The sequence below is a fragment of the Ornithorhynchus anatinus genome, chromosome 5, assembly GCF_004115215.2.
Source record: "Ornithorhynchus anatinus isolate Pmale09 chromosome 5, mOrnAna1.pri.v4, whole genome shotgun sequence".
NCBI lineage: Eukaryota > Metazoa > Chordata > Mammalia > Monotremata > Ornithorhynchidae > Ornithorhynchus > Ornithorhynchus anatinus.
In genome coordinates, this window is record NC_041732.1 from 66,105,525 (window position 1) to 66,121,183 (window position 15,659).

The following is a 15,659-nucleotide window of genomic DNA, read 5'->3' on the forward strand; positions in this document are numbered from 1 at the left end:
AGTCATGGGGAGGACATGGACAAAACAGGAGTTCAGTTCTGGACATTTTAGGTTTGACATGATGGGAGGACATCCAAGTAAAGATGTCTTGAAGACTGAAGGAAATACAAGACTGCAGAGAGGGAGAGAGGCCAGGGCTGGAAATGTAGATTTGGGAATCATCCACATAGAAGTGGTAGTTGAAGCCATGTGAGCGATTGAGTTCTCCAAGGAAGTGGGTGTAGCTAAGGAATAGAAGGGGACCCAGAACTGAACCCTGAGGGACACCCACAGTTAGGGTGTGGGAGGCAGAGGAGGAACCCATGAAGAAGACAAAGACTCAGCCGCCAAAGAGAAGGAGAAGACAGTGTCAGTGAAGTCGAGGTTGGATAATGTTTTCAGGAGAAGGGGGTGGTTGAGAGTGTCAAAGGCAGAGCCCCAGGCCTAGGTTCTTCCCACCAGACCACACTACTTCAATCTGAAGGGTGGAGACTTTAAAAAAAATGCAGTGAGATGGGGCTGGGGAGGGACTCAGGGAGGTCGAAGAAATACAGTTCAGACATTGAGCCAGGAGCCTGGGAAAGTCTCCTGTCAACAGACCAAAGGAACTGCAGACTGACTAGCACAGCTTTCCCTCAAAGAAACAATCAGTCCATGTTTTCCTGAATGGCTTGGACCCTTTAGGGAAGCAGCGTGGCTCAGTGGAAAGAGCCTGGGTTTCGGAGTCAGAAGTCATAGGTTCGAATCCTGACTCTGCCACTTGTCAGCTGTGTGACTGTGGGCAAGTCACTTCACTTCTCTGTGCCTCAGTTCCCTCATCTGTAAAATGGGGATGAAGAATGTGAGCCTCACGTGGGACAACCTGATGACCCTGTATCTACCCCAGCGCTTAGAACTGTGCTCTGCACATAATAAGCGCTTAACAAATACCAACATTATTATTATTATTTAGGATTTGGAGGTAGGACTTTAAGAGGCTCCCAGCTTCCAGGAACTCCCCAGTAATCAATGGCAACTTTATTCATTAAATCATATTTATTGAACGCTTACTGTGTGCAAAGCACTAACTTTATTTAAAAAAATTACAGGCTACAGAACAACTATATCCCATGGGGACTGTCCCCCTCTCTTAGTCTGTGAGGAACCCACTTGTTCTTTCAAGGAATGTCCGTCAACTGGACATGTCAGCCCCCTCCTCAAAAATCACCAGTGGATGCTCATCCACCTCCGTATCAAACAAAAACTCCTCACTGTTGGCTTTAAAACACTCCACCGCCTTTCCCCCTCCTACCTGACCTCACTTCTCTCCTTCTACAACCCAGCCCACATACTTTGCTTCTCTGGTGCTAACCTCTCACTGTGCCTCGATCTCACCTGTCTCTCCACCAACCCCTGGCCAATATCCTGCCTCTGGTCTGGAATGCCCTCCCTCCTCAACTCCGCCAGATCTCCCACCTTCAAAGACTTATTGAAGACACATCTCCTTCAAGAGGCCTTCCCAGACTAAGTCCAGCTTTTCCTTATCTCCCACTCCCTTCTGCCTCACCCTCACTTCCTCCTTTTGCTCTTTCTCCCCAATCTCAGTCCCTCAGCACTTATATATATATCTGCAATTTTACTTATTTGTATTAATGTCTGTCTCCCTGCCTCTAGACTTTGAACTTGTTGTGGGCAGGCATTGTCACTGTTTATTGCTGTATTGTTCTTTCCCTAGTGTTTAGTACAGTGCTCTGCACACAGGAAGTGTTTAATAAATACGATTGAATGAATGAATCCCTGCTGTCTAAGGAAAGCAGCGAGGTCTAGAAGAGTGTGGGGCTTCGAGTCAGAAGACTTGGGTTCTGATTTCCTTTAGAGTGTAACCTCATTGTGGGCAGGGAATGTGTCTGTGTATTGTTGTACTGTACTCTCCTAAGTGCTTAGTACAGTGCTCTTCACACAGTAACTGTTCAATAAATACGATTGAGTCAATGAATTGATGAAGAATTCCAGCTCTGCCACTGGTATGCTTTGTGACTGTGGGCAGGTCACTTTATCTCTCTGAGCCTGCTTCCTCATCTGTAAACTGGGGTAATATACTTTTTTTTGGTATTTGTTAAAAGTTTTCTATATGTCAAGTGCTGTTCTAAGCACTGGGTTAGATACATGTTAATCAGGTTGGTCACTATCCATTTCCCTACAAGGGGCTCCCTGTATAAGTAGCAGGGAAAATAGGTATTGAATCCCCACTTTGTAGATAAGGAAATGAGCACAGAGAAGCAGCGTGGCTCAGTGGAAAGAGCACGGGCTTGGGAATCAGAGGTCATGGGTTCAAATTCCGCTCTGCCGCTTATCAGCTGTGTGACTTTGGGCAAGTCACTTAACTTCTCTGTGCCTCAGTTACCTCATCTGTAAAATGGGGATTAAGACTGTGAGCCCCACGTGGGACAACCTGATCACCTTGTATGGTCTCCAGCACTTAGAACAGTGCTTTGCACATAGTAAGCCCTTAACAAATCCATCATCATCACAGAGAAATTAAGTGACTTGCCCATGGTCACACAGCATCCAAGTAACAGAGCTGGGATTAGAATCCAGGTCCTCTGACTCCCAGGCCTGTGCTCTTTCAACTGGACAATGCTGATACCCCTTGCCCTTCTTATCTCATAGGATGCCAATAAAAATGAGATTATTGACGTAACAGTGCTGTGGAAAAATGAAAGTATTACAACCACCCTTTCCCAACTCCTGCTTTTTCCTTGTCAGCAGCCTAAACTGGAAGTGGAGAGGGGAGAAGGCCTGAGATAACAGGGAACTGGCATAGGTGCCAACTTGGACCTTAAAATATGTGCCTCTTCTTCCGGTAAGCTGCCACAGCTGCCAGCTGAGTGGTGTTGGTGTCAGGTTTTTTTTAATTCTTTTAATAGCATTTGCATGTCAGTTGTGTCAAAACAGAACTCCTCATCTTCCCACCCAAACCCTGTCTTCCGCCTGACTTTCCCATCACTGTAGACAATGCCACCACCCTCCCTGTCTCACTATCACGTAACATTGGTGCTATCCTAAACTCATCTCTCTCATTCAACCCACATATTCAGTCTGACCTAAATCCTGTTGGTTCTTCCTTCACATCATCTCTAAAAATCCACCCTTTCCTCTCCATCCAAACTGCTACCACATGGATCAAGAACTTATATTTTTCTTTGACTGCTGCATCAGCTTCCTCACTGACTGCCCTGTCTCTGGTCTCTCCCCACTCCTGTCTTTACTTCACTCTGCTGCCCGGATCATTTTTCTCATAAACTATTCAATCCAAGACTCCCCACTCCTCCAATAGTTGCCCATCAACTTCTGCATCAAACAGAAATCCCTTACCATTGGCTTAAAGGCACTCAATCTCAGCTCTCTCCTTCCTACCTCACCTCGACAATCTCCTAATACAGCCCAGCCTACACTAATGCCAGCCTACTCCCTGTACCTCAGTCTTGTCTATCTCACAGACAATCCTTTGCCCATGTCCTTCCTCTGTCCTGAAACTCCTTCTCCCTTTATAGCTGTCAGACCACCACTCTTTCCACCTTAAAAGATCTCTTAAAATCTCATCTCCAAGGGGGCTTCCCTGACCAAACCCTCATTTCCCTCATCCACCCTCCCTTATTCGCTGCCTTTGCACTTGGATTTTTACTCCTTAAGACTTAATATTAACCCCACCTTCAGCCCCACAATATTTATGCACATATCCTTACACTCTGCTATTTCCCTTATCTGTAATTTATTTGAATGCTTGTCTCCCTTCCTAAACAGTCAGCTCCTTTTATGGTATTTGTTAAGTGCCTTCTATGTGTCAAGCACTATATTAAGCACTGGGATAGATCCGAGTTAATTAGGTTGTCCCACCTGGGGCTCAGAGCCTAAGTAGAAAGGCAAACAGGTACTGAATTCCCATTTCACAGCTGAGGACACTGAGGCACAGAGAAGTTAAGTGACTTGTCCAAGGTCACCCAGCAGACAAGTGGCAGAGCTTTGTGGACAAGGAATGTGTCTACCAACTCTACTGCACTGTATTCTCACTAACGTTTAGTACAGTGCTCTGTACAGAGTGAGCAAATACCATCAATTGTTTCAGTTGGACAAGGGAGAAAAAGGCCAGTGGCAATAAGGGCTAGTGTCTGACCCTCCCACATTTGCAAAACCCTCTCAGAATCTACTCCTCCCACCCCTGTCCCCCTTGGCCCACCACCACCGCCCCCTCTCCCCATAGAAGCCCCTGGCTTCCAATCCCGTGTCTCACCGATCCGATTATTGGTGTGTCCCCTCACGAGGGGCTCTGTCGTCTCCTTCTCCCCAGAGCCGTGGACCTCGGCCAAGCTCAGGCTGGGCCTCTTGCCTAAACCAGGGGTTTCATTGTTGTTGGTCTCCAGGGCCGGGAGTCCGCTCAGGATCTCGGTCTCTTCTGATTCTCCTTTGGCTGCTAGTGAACTGCTGTTCAGCTGTCAACACAAAGCAGGACAGAGTGGGCAGGGTGACACTGGAGAGTCACAACTGGCCTGGAGGCAAGAGAGATGGGGTCCCCTGGCCCCAGGGCACCCACCCTCCCACACAAGACAAGTGCTTACTCTCAGAAAAGGGAACTTTGACCTAAGCACTCCAGCTTCCTGCAGGGCAAAAGCAGTAATAATAATAATAATGATGATGTTGGTATTTGTTAAGCACTTACTATGTGCCGAGCACTGTTCTAAGCGCTGGGGTAGACACAGGGGAATCAGGTTGCCCCACGGGGGCTCACAGTCTTAATCCCCATTTTACAGATGAGGGAACTGAAGCACAGAGAAGTTAAGTGACTTGCCCACAGTCACACAGCTAACAAGTGGCAGAACTGGGATTCAAACTCATGAGCCCCAACTCCAAAGCCCATGCTCTTTCCACTGAGCCACGCTGCTTCTCCAGTACTGTTACTTCATGACTTCACCCTCTCTCCCCCATCCCACTTTATCTGTCTCTTGGGGTGACTATTAAAGTCCCTTGGAGAGTAAGCTATTTGGCTGGAGGAACTCTTGCTCTAAAACTCCCTTCAACACCTACTGCAAGAATCTGCAACTGATTCTAAGGCTCAGAATAACTTGAGCTCTCCCATTTGCCTTAACTTCTCTGTGCCTCAGTTTCATCAACTGTAAAATGGGTATTTTACAGTTCTCCCTCTTGGGAGCCCCTTGTGGGACAGGGGCTATGTCTGACCTGATTAACTTGTACTTACCCTAGAACTTTGAACAACGCTTACTCATTCATGCAATCATATTTATTGAGCACTTACTGTGTGCAGAGCACTTTACTAAGCACTTGGAAAGTACAATTCAGCAACAGATAGAGACAATCCTTACCCAACAACAGGCTCACAGTTTAGAAATGCTTAGAAAAGGGTTGATACATAGTAAGCACTTAACAAATTCAATTAACACCCCCCCCCCAAAATTTGCCTTCATTGGAGTTGGAACAATTTTTCCATACTGTGGGTGACCCTTAAATGCCATGTTCATGATTACCACCCTGAAAGACAGATCAGGTTCCCAGGCTCCTAACCCAGAAGAAATAGGTTCAGATTCATAAGAATCCAGAGTTGGGGCAAGTAAAAATTCTAAAATCTGTGGAAAATTCTGTAGATAGTAAACTCCTGTGGTCAGGGATCACATCTACCAACTCTATTATATTGTACTTTCCCAACTGCATAGTATAGTGCTCTGCAACAATAAACTCTAAGTCAATACCACTAATTGATTGATTGATTGAAATTCACTCCCACAACTGGTCCTTTTCTTGTTTGAGACCCTCAGGCTTTCTACTGTCTGGGAAAGCCCAGTGGAGCTTGATGGGTGGGAAAAATCTGGGCAAGTCTGGTGGTTGAGATCCATCTAATGTTGAGATCTATCTGCGAGGTGGAGTGAGTAAACTCCAGGTATACATAGTTGTCCTTTGTGCTTGAAGGCAATGCCACTGATGGTGAAATTCACCTAAGGGTGTGAGGGGGAGTGTTCTCCACCACAGCTGTCCAGGTCATCAGTTGCACAGATGACCTGAGTTTGGGTGAAGCAGGGCATTTCTGGAGATGCTTCTTCAAGTCAGTTTCCCCAGGTGGTAGGAGCAGGGCACAAGCAAGCTTTCCTAAACTTGGATGTTCAAACATCCAGGGAATTGCCAATCTGTTCCCACTTTGGTGACCAACATGCTGAACTAGCTCCTCAAGTAGGACTTTTTTGGAGAACAGATATGAGGTAACCCAGCATCAGTACGACTTGAGCTTGAGTTGTTCTTCAGAAAGTGGGGTGTTGGTTGTTTGTGTCAACCCTTTCATATTCTCTCACCCAACCCCCTTGAAGCCAACAGCACACCTTGCAAGAAGATTGAATAGGGTATCAGGGAACAGCACATCTCTGGGAGTCCTCTCAGCCTCAGATCCCGCTGTGGGCTCTTTCAGTTTTAAACCGATGTCAAGTGGCTCATTCGCATCCATTGTACCCATCAACAGGGTCTTCATTGGAAAATCAGGTGTGGCCTGTGGCCATTGAACAGCAGATCATCATCAGTGATATTTACTGAGTGTTTACTATGTGCAGAGCACTGTACTAAGTGCTTGGGAGAGAATAATGCAATGGAGTTGGTAGACACATCCCTTGCCCACAAGCTTACAGTTTTGGGGCAGATTTCAGACATCCCCTCTGCGGCAAACCTCGCTGGGCCTTCTAACAGTTGGTTCACTGTTTCTGAGGGAGACCCTCACATCCGCCATAACGAACAGCAGGGTCTTGGCTGGGGCACCAGGTGTGATGTGTGGCAGTTGAACAAAATACCTCTGGGTGCATCCAGTCTGTGCACAGATACTGAGGGAGACACTTGCCTACCCTGATTGATCTACCAAACCACTCGCTGGGGTCTTCGCTGGGAAAACAGGTGTAGGTTTGTGGCCATGGGACCAAACATCAGATCTTGCTGAGCCTCCTACTGGCTTGAGACCAAAGGAGACTGGATGTAGGACGACCAGTGGTATCTTGGTCAGGGTGGCTCTGGCTTCAGGTACACAACCTAAGAAGCATAATCACACCATGTCCTAACTCCTGCGCCTGCTGCAAAGTGCCTATAATGTACGTCAGTGTCTTTCTCCACCCCACATCCTCTTCCTCCCTTCTCTCCTACTTATGGCAGCTTACAGAAGGACTCGGGGGCAGGCAGAGACCCATATAAATAGCCCCCTCCAAGGGGACCTGTCAACCCAAGCAGCATGGCCTAGTGGATATAGCACGGGCCTGGGAGTCAGAAGGACCTGGGTTCTAATCCCGGCTCTAGCACTTATCTTCCGGGTGACCTTGGGCAAGTCGTTTCATGTCTCTGGGCCTCAGTTTCCTCATCTGTAAAATGGGTTTTAAGAGTGTGAGCTCCATGTGGGACAAGGACTGTGCCCAACCTCATTAGCTTGTATCTACCACAGTAGTTAGAACCGTGCTTGACACATAGTAAGCACTTAACAAATACCATTATTATTATTATATCAACATCATTAATAATAAAACAACTCTTCCAGGCTCCAGAAGGCCAATGGGGCAGCTGTAGTCTCTGGCCACTCCACTCTTTGGGGTAGGAAGAGAGCACCAGGTTCAGGATGGGCAGCTGGGGCTGCCACTTACAGCTGAGCAACTCAACTTGTGGCTTCCGGTCATTCTGGGTTGCCACCCAACCCCCTTGCCACCCAAGTGACATGCTGCCATACCCAACCTCCCTGTTTGATTGGGGCAGGAGGCCAGGCAGCATTTGCAGGACCAAATAATACCTGCAAGGCAGGGGAAACCTCTAGCAGAGACCGATGCAACTGGTAAGCATGGGTCAGCACTCAGGGGAGGCAAGTCTCGGCATCCAGTGGAGCAGTTCCCGTGGGAGGATGATGGGAAAATCACATGCCCCTAGGCTCCTGCCTTGGCACCTCCCACTTCTTAGGAAATCACCAAGCATGAGCAGCAGCCAGAGCCACCCACCTTAGGCCAGATTAAAATCCAGAAATACCAAGGTTAACCCTATTTGGGTTTGTTTCCCTCGCTGGGCTCCTAAAAAAGTCTCGCCACTTTAGCTTCAGGGTGGATTAGAAAGCCACAGAGGAAACAAGGCCTAGTGGAAAGAATATGGGACTTGGAGTCAGAAAACGAGGGTTCTAATCCCAACTCTGCTACTGGCCTGCTCTGTGACCTTAGACAAGTCACTGAATCTCTCTAGGCCTCAGTTTCCTTACCTGTAAAATGACAATAAATACTTGCTCCTCCTACCTCTTAGTATGCGAGCCCTGATGAGGAAATGGAATGTGGTTGAACTTACTGTCTTGTATCTACCCCTGTGCTTAGGAAGGTGTTTGGTCTAGAGTAGGCCCTTAATCAATACTCACTAAGCTGTTAGGTCATCTCATAAGGCTAAAGTCCATCCCCACTCCAGCTCCTCTTAGTTCCACAGGAGCAGAAGTAAGGGACTGTTTTCATTATGTACCCAAATGATTCCTCCTGGAGGCTTTGTCTACTGAGACAGATCCTCTCAGATGAAAATCTTGGGAAATAGCATTTGTTTGCTCAAGGTTCTTGGGTCTCACTGGACACAGCAGGGCCAGAACGGACAGTGTAGAGCAAGGAGATTCAGAGGAAAAACCTATATCTCATTTTGGGGGAACAGGGACTTCCTATCAGGAAATGGCATTCAGGGAATTGGGGGAATCAGGGAATTGGGGGAATTTCTGTTGGGAATGATGGTGTGGGTACTGGTTACTCACTAAATAATTCTTCCCAAAATCAGGATCTGTAAAACAAAGAAGAAAAACAATGTCACTTCTGAGATCAAAATCTGGAACATTCCCCAGAATGCTAGGGGAAAGGTTAGAACTCGGCCACCCTTCCAGAGAAACCCCTGGTCTCTGCACATGGTGCCTTCAGTCTTTCTCCAAGGAGCTCAGATGGGAGAGCTCATTGGGAAGTTGGAATGACCATCTTCAACCCCTGCATTACTAGCATCGACTGACATTTCCTGAGCTCCCCTATGGGTAAAGGAGATGGTGGTGGTAGTGGTGGTGGGGTGAGGTGGGTGAAGCTAAGCAGCGTGGACTAATGGAAAGAACACAGGCCTGGGAGTCAGGGAAGCTGGGTTCTAATCTGGGCTCTGTCACTTGCCTATTGTGTGACCTTGGGCAAATCATTTCACTTCTCTATGCCTCAGTTACCTCATATGTAAAAGGGGAGTAAGACTTTGAGCCCCACAGAGGGCATGGACTGAATCCAACTTGACTAGCTTATGTCTAACCCCAGCGCTCACTATAGTGCCTCACATGTAAAAAGCATTTAACAAATACCATTTAAAGTAAAAAGCCAACCGGCAAGAATCAAGTGACAGCGACTGAGTCATCAGTAGGTGGTCAACTCAACTCACTCCTGTAATGACTATATTTATCTTAGCATATTTGTGTCAGTTGTCTGGGTATCAGTCTTGACTCCATTGTTTGCCAGTTGACGGCCGGGACCTGCTCTATTTTAACATGGACGCCAAGAGCCCAGAACAGGATGTGGCACTCTGCCGGGCCTCAGCGCATGCTTGCGGCTGTCTGACTGGCAGTGACACCAGTGGACGGGAAAAGGCTAAGAAGCAGGAAGCAGGAGTTTAAACTGCCCTCATGGAGGAGAGGAGCATGAGTGCCCGTGTGAATGCAAGCTGCCCGGGGTCCTGCGAGAAGAGACTATGGACTGAAATGACCCTGTGAAGACCCCAAAACTGGACTCTCACATCCAGAAAAACCCTTGTTGACAGCAGGCCAGCCTGGAATGCTGAAGTGGGCCTTCCTGAGAGTTGTGAGTCATCAATCAATCAATCAATCAAAGGTATTCAGTTCCCTCATCTGTGAAATGGGGGTGAAGACAGTGCGGGACAACCTGATTACCTTGAATCTATCCCAGCGCTTAAAACAGTCCTTGACAAATACCATAATTATTATTAACAGATGCTATAATCATCAGCGCCTAGAACAGTGCTCGTCACATAGTGCTTAACAAATACCATAATTATTATTACTGAGTGCTTACTCTGTGCAGAACTCTGTACTAAGCACTTGGGAAGTCACAATATCACAGAATCGCTGCCCACAAGGATCTCACAAGTCTTCAGAGAGAGACAGAGATTAAAATAAATTACGATGGGGAAATAGTAGAAAATATGGATACAGACATAAGTGCTTTGGAGCTAGAGAGAATATGGAAGTGCTTAAGGGAGGTGATGAGGAGTAGAGCTGGTCCCTACAAGACTCTGGCCTGAGGGAGGGCCAAAGACTCTTAGAGTTGCAGTGTGGCTCAGTGGAAAGAGCGTGGGCTTCGGAGTCAGAGGTCATGGGTTTGACTCCCGGCTCTGCCACTTGTCAGCTGTGTGACTGTGGGCAAGTCACTTGACTTCTCTGTGCCTCAGTTACCTCATCTGTAAAATGGAGATTAACTATGAGCCTCTTGTGGGACAACCTGATTACCCTGTATCTACCCCACTGCTTAGAACAGTGCTCTGCACATAGTAAGCGCTTAACAAATACCAACATTATTATTATTATTCTCCAGGAGTGGAGATAAAGGGTGGGAGAGACTAGCATGTAGAGGAATCAGGAACTGGCCATCCGGCCCGGAGTTCATCCAGACCCAACATACAGGATGATAATTGTGGCATTTGTTAAGCACTTAGTATGTACCAGGCACTGTTCTAAGCACTGGAGTAGATATAAAATAATCCGGTAGACAAAGTCCCCGCCCCACAGAGGGCTCACAGTCTTAATCCCCATTTTACAGGTGAGGGCACTGAGGATTGAAGTGATTCTGTCCAAGGTCACACAGCAGACAAGTGGCCGAGCCGCGATTAGAATCCAGGTCTTTCTGACATCCAGGCCTGTGCTCTATCTACTAGGCCAACCGGCTTCTCAGGAAAAGCTGAGACCACTACAGCTGGAGAGACAAGGGGTAAACCTTGAGTGTATGTGCAGAATAAAAGGAAATGGCTCTGCTTGAGAGGCTGCATGCTAAACTCTCTCCTTTCCTCACCAGGAGGCTCACAGGCTGGCAAATAAACCTTACTGAAATCCACCGGTGACAACTGCCTATCCAATCTGAGTGTTGGAGATGGCTGCTCAATAAATACCATTGATTGGTTGACTGACTGATTGAAGGAGAGTGAATGAGAGGAAGAAGAGAGCAAAAGGTGCACATTGCCAAGTGCAAAGAGCATGGGCCTGGGAGCCGGAGGACCTGGATTCTAATCCTGGCTCCACCACTTTTCTGCTGTGTGACCTTGGGCAAGTCACTTTTTTAAAAAATGGTATTTGTTAAATAATAATTTGCCAGGCATTGTTCTAAACTCTGGGTAGATACCAGATAATCAGGTTGGGCACAGGCCCTGTGCCACATGGGGCTCACAATCGTAATCTCCATTTTACAGATGAGGAAATTGAGGCACAGAGAAACGAAGTGATTTGCCCGAGGTCACACAGTAGATGTGGCAGAGCCGGCATTAAAACCCAGGTCCTTCTGACTCCCAGGCCCTACTCTATCTTCTAGGCCAGGCTGCTTCCTCACTTAACTTCTCTGTGCCTCAGTTTCCTCATCTGTAAAATGGGGATTAAAATTATACTCCCTCCTACCTAGACTATGAGCCCCATGTGGGACAGGGACTGTGACCAAGCTGACGACCGTATATTTATCTCAGTGCTTAGAGCAGTGCTCGGCACACAGTAAGCACTTAACAAATACCATAACAAAAGGCCTGGCTAGTCCACACCTGAGCCATTAGTTGTTAACCAAACAAGAGCCTATTGGGAAGAACTCTTAATTGTCAAAGAGAAATCGAAAAGAATGTAAATTCCCACTAGACAGTTCGTCATCAGGACCCCAGATGTTTGCAGAAATGGGGCCTAGTTAGGGTCTATTGCCTCCTGCCTCTGCTCACTGGAGAGAAGATTTTCCCCATCACTTACCCAAGGTTGTCTGGTTGGGTCTGTACACTTGACCGGTGCACAGGTGAAGCTCTGAAAAACAAGAGACTCATGATGGAGCGGCAAATCCTCCAAAGGTTCCCTGAGCCCCAGCAGGTTCCCATCAGGACAATCAATCAACCGTATTTATCCAGTGCACGCTTACTGTGTGCAGAGCACTGTACTAATAATTATTGCATTTATTCAGCACTTACTAGGTGTCATGCCCTGTTTTAAGTGCTGGAAAAGATACAGGGTGATCAGGTCAGACTCAGTCCCTGTCCCACATGGGACTCACAATCTAAATAGGAGGGAGAACAAGTGTTGGGTGCTCATTTTACAGATGAGGTAACTGAGACATAGAGAAGTGAAGTGACTTGCCTAAAGTCACACAGCAGGCACGTGGTGCAGTGAGGATTACCACTGAATGAATGAATGATTAGAACCCTCCCCTCCCCATTCCCCCCTCTCCTGCCCTCTGCTCTTCCTCCTTCCCCTCCCTTCAGCACTGTGCATATTTGTATATATTATTTATTACTCTATTTTGTTAATGATGTTATATATCTATGATTCTATTTATCTTGATGATGTTGTTTTGCTTTGTCTGTTTTGCTTCGCTGTCTCTCTCCCCCGTTTAGACTGTGAGCCCATTACTGGGCAGGGATTGTATCTCTCTGTTGTCGAATTGTACAGTCCAAGTACTTAGTACAGTGCTCTACTCAATAAATACTATTGAATGAATGAATGAACCCTGGTTCTCTGACTCTCAGGGGTGGGGTCTTTCCACTAAGCCAAAATGCTCCACGCTGCTCCATTGTACTAAGCATTTGGGAGAGTACAATATAACAAAGTCGGTAGACATGTTCCCTGCCCACAATAAGCTTACAGTGTGAAGTAGCATGGTTTAGTGGAGAGAACACAGGTTTGGCTCTGCCACTTGTCTGCTGTGTGACCTTGGGAAATTCACCTCACATCTCTGTGCCTCAGTTACCTGATCTGTAAAATGGGGATTGAGACTGTGAGCCCACATGAGACAGGAACTGTTTCCAACCCCATTTCTCCCCTTTAGACTTTTAGCTCACTGTGGGCAGGGAAGGGGTCTGTTTATTGTTCTATTGTACTCCCAAGTGCTTAGTACAGTGCTCTGCACACAGTAAGCACCCAATAAATATGACCCAATGAGTGAACAGAAGATAAGGACTCCGCCCCGGCCCCCAAACCCTCCCTTGCCCTTCCGGTAACAGCACCATACTGGCCCCAACTCACTCTTCAGGATCCGCTTTCGACACGACTTGCGCTGGAAAATCAGAAGCAGGACCAGGCCAGAGGCTGCCACGACTGCTGCGATCTCTACAAAAAGTGTCCCGTGGCCTGCAATGCAAACAGGATCAATCCATCAGTAGTATTTATTGAGCATTTACTATCTGCAGAGGCCTGAACTAAGCACTTGGGAGAGTACAATACAGAAGAGCTACGTGTCTACCAACTCTGTTACATTGTATTCTCCCAAACACCGAGTAGAGTGCTCTGCACAGATAAGCACTCAATAAATGCCATCGATTGATCGACTGAAAAATGTTCATTCATTCAATGGTATTTATTGAGCGCTTACTGCGTGCAGAGCACTATACTAAGCACTTGGGAGAGCACAATACAGCAATACCCATTTCCTGCCCACAATGAGCTTACAGTCGAGAGGTGGGAAAACAGACATCAATGCAAACAAATAAATTACAGATATATACATAAGTCCTGTGGAGCTGGAATGGGGAAGTTGGTAAGCATGTTTTCTGCCCACTGGAAACTTACAGTCTAGAAAGGGACACAGACACTGAAATATAGATCTGTCCAGAAGTGCTGTGAGGCTGAAGGTGGGCTGACTATCAAATGCAATCTTCTCATAATAATGTTGGTATTTGTTAAGCACTTGCTATGTGCAGATGCTATGTGTATTTTGCTAATGAAATGTACATCGCCTTGATTCTATTTAGTTGCCATTGCTTTTACGAGATGTTCTTCCCCTTAACTCTATCTATTGCCATTGTTCTTGTCTGTCTGTCTCCCCCGATTAGACTGTAAGCCCATCAAACGGCAGGGACTGTCTCTATCTGTTGCCGACTTGTTCGTTCCAAGCGCTTAGTACAGTGCTCTGCACATAGTAAGCGCTCAATAAATACTATTGAATGAATGAATGCAGAGCACTGCTCCAAGCACTGGAGTAGATACAGGATAATCAGGTTGTCCCACATGAGGCTCACAGTCTTCATCCCCATTTTACAGATGAGGTAACTGAAGCACAGAGATGTTAAGTTACTTGCCCACAGTCGCACAGCTGACGAGCAGCAGAGCCGGGATTCGAACCTATGACCTCTGACTCCCAAGCCCGGGATCTTTCCACAGAGCCACGCTGCTTCTCATCCTCAACAAGAGTGGCAGGTGGGTGTGTGGGTGCTCAGGGGAAGAGCACTTTTCTGGGCGAAGCCTGTCAGAACTAGTCAAAGCCTCTCTGAAGGGACAGCTAAGAAACCAGTCCCTGCAGAAGCAACAACAGAGGTCAACCTTCCCCAAGCCTACTTCCTTCCTTCCTCCCTTCCTCTCTGGGCCCCTTAGCTTGTTCTTAACCTGGGGAGTAATTGGGAGTACGCTCTCCTCGTGCATAACGGTTCTGTGACACTGCCCCTATGGTGTCCGAACGGGAACCGGCCCCACAGGGTTTTCAGGGTGCCGCCCCTTGAGACACACAAGGCCCCAGGGGAAATCCCTTTGCAACCAAAGACTCTTTGGAACTTCCCAGGGGGTGGAGTCCATAGACAGTTAGTATAGAGAAGCAGCGTGGCTCAGTGGAAAGAGCCCGGGCTTGGGAGCCAGAGGTCATGGGTTCGAATCCTGACTCTGCCACCTGTCAGCTGTGTGACCGTGGGCAAGTCTCTTCACTACTCTGTGCCTCAGTTACCTCATCTGTAAAATGGGGGTGAAGACTGTGAGCCTCACGTGGGATGACTTGATTACCCTGTGTCTACCCCAGCGCTTAGTGCTCTGCACATAGTAAGTGCTTAACAAATACCAACATATTATTATACTGGTAAACAGAATGGGGGGAGGAGGGAAAAAACACCAAGGAGCGGGAAAAAAGCTGAGAAATGACAACTTTGAGGGAACAATAATGAAAAAACAAAAGGCACAATACTGATGCATATATGTAAATGAAAACACACACGGTGCCTTTCCATGAATGCCTACTCATGGCTTTCTGCATTGTGTCTTACTTACTGATGCTGTCCTGGGGGACGATACCTGTCGTCTGCCCTGTAGTGTCAACGACGGCAACCAGCACGAGGTCACTAGCTCGGGGGCTGGGGCTTGGCGCTGCTGGTTGAGCGGTGGGGCCGGTGATGGTCTGTTGCAGCGTGGTAACGGTGGATCCCAACAAGCTGCGTAGAGTGGGTGAGGCCGGGCTGCTCTCCAGGGTGGTTTGGTCGTGCGAGGCATTTCCTCTCTTGTTCATCAGCTTGCTCAACTTGGTGCAGCTGGGCAAGGAAACCAGGATAGAGAATGAACATCTTTGCGATTCCTTGAGGGGGAGCTGAGGTCCGTGGAGAGGGAGCGCCCAGGGAAATTAACCTTGCAGATAATACTGCTGAGTGAACTGAAGGGCGAAGAGCAGTTTTTTTTATGCTATGGGTTATGTGCT

The 15,659-nt window shown here is 47.4% G+C and overlaps 1 protein-coding gene across 2 annotated transcripts in view; it reads right to left on the reverse strand.

The window, feature by feature from the left end:
- The window catches only part of TNFRSF8 (TNF receptor superfamily member 8), a 75,905-nt gene that overhangs the window by 18,033 nt on the left and 42,213 nt on the right, over nucleotides 1–15,659 (reverse strand). The window contains exons 6-10 of one of the 2 annotated variants that reach the window (XM_029064647.2): nucleotides 15,263–15,495; nucleotides 13,235–13,339; nucleotides 11,972–12,022; nucleotides 8,753–8,778; nucleotides 4,250–4,448 (exon numbers count right to left, since the gene is read on the reverse strand). In XM_029064647.2, coding sequence (XP_028920480.1) covers nucleotides 4,250–4,448; nucleotides 8,753–8,778; nucleotides 11,972–12,022; nucleotides 13,235–13,339; nucleotides 15,263–15,495 — 614 coding nt within the window. Of the gene's footprint in view, nucleotides 1–4,249; nucleotides 4,449–8,752; nucleotides 8,779–11,971; nucleotides 12,023–13,234; nucleotides 13,340–15,238; nucleotides 15,496–15,659 lie in introns of both variants that reach the window. The other variant, XM_029064646.2, reaches the window with a different exon arrangement.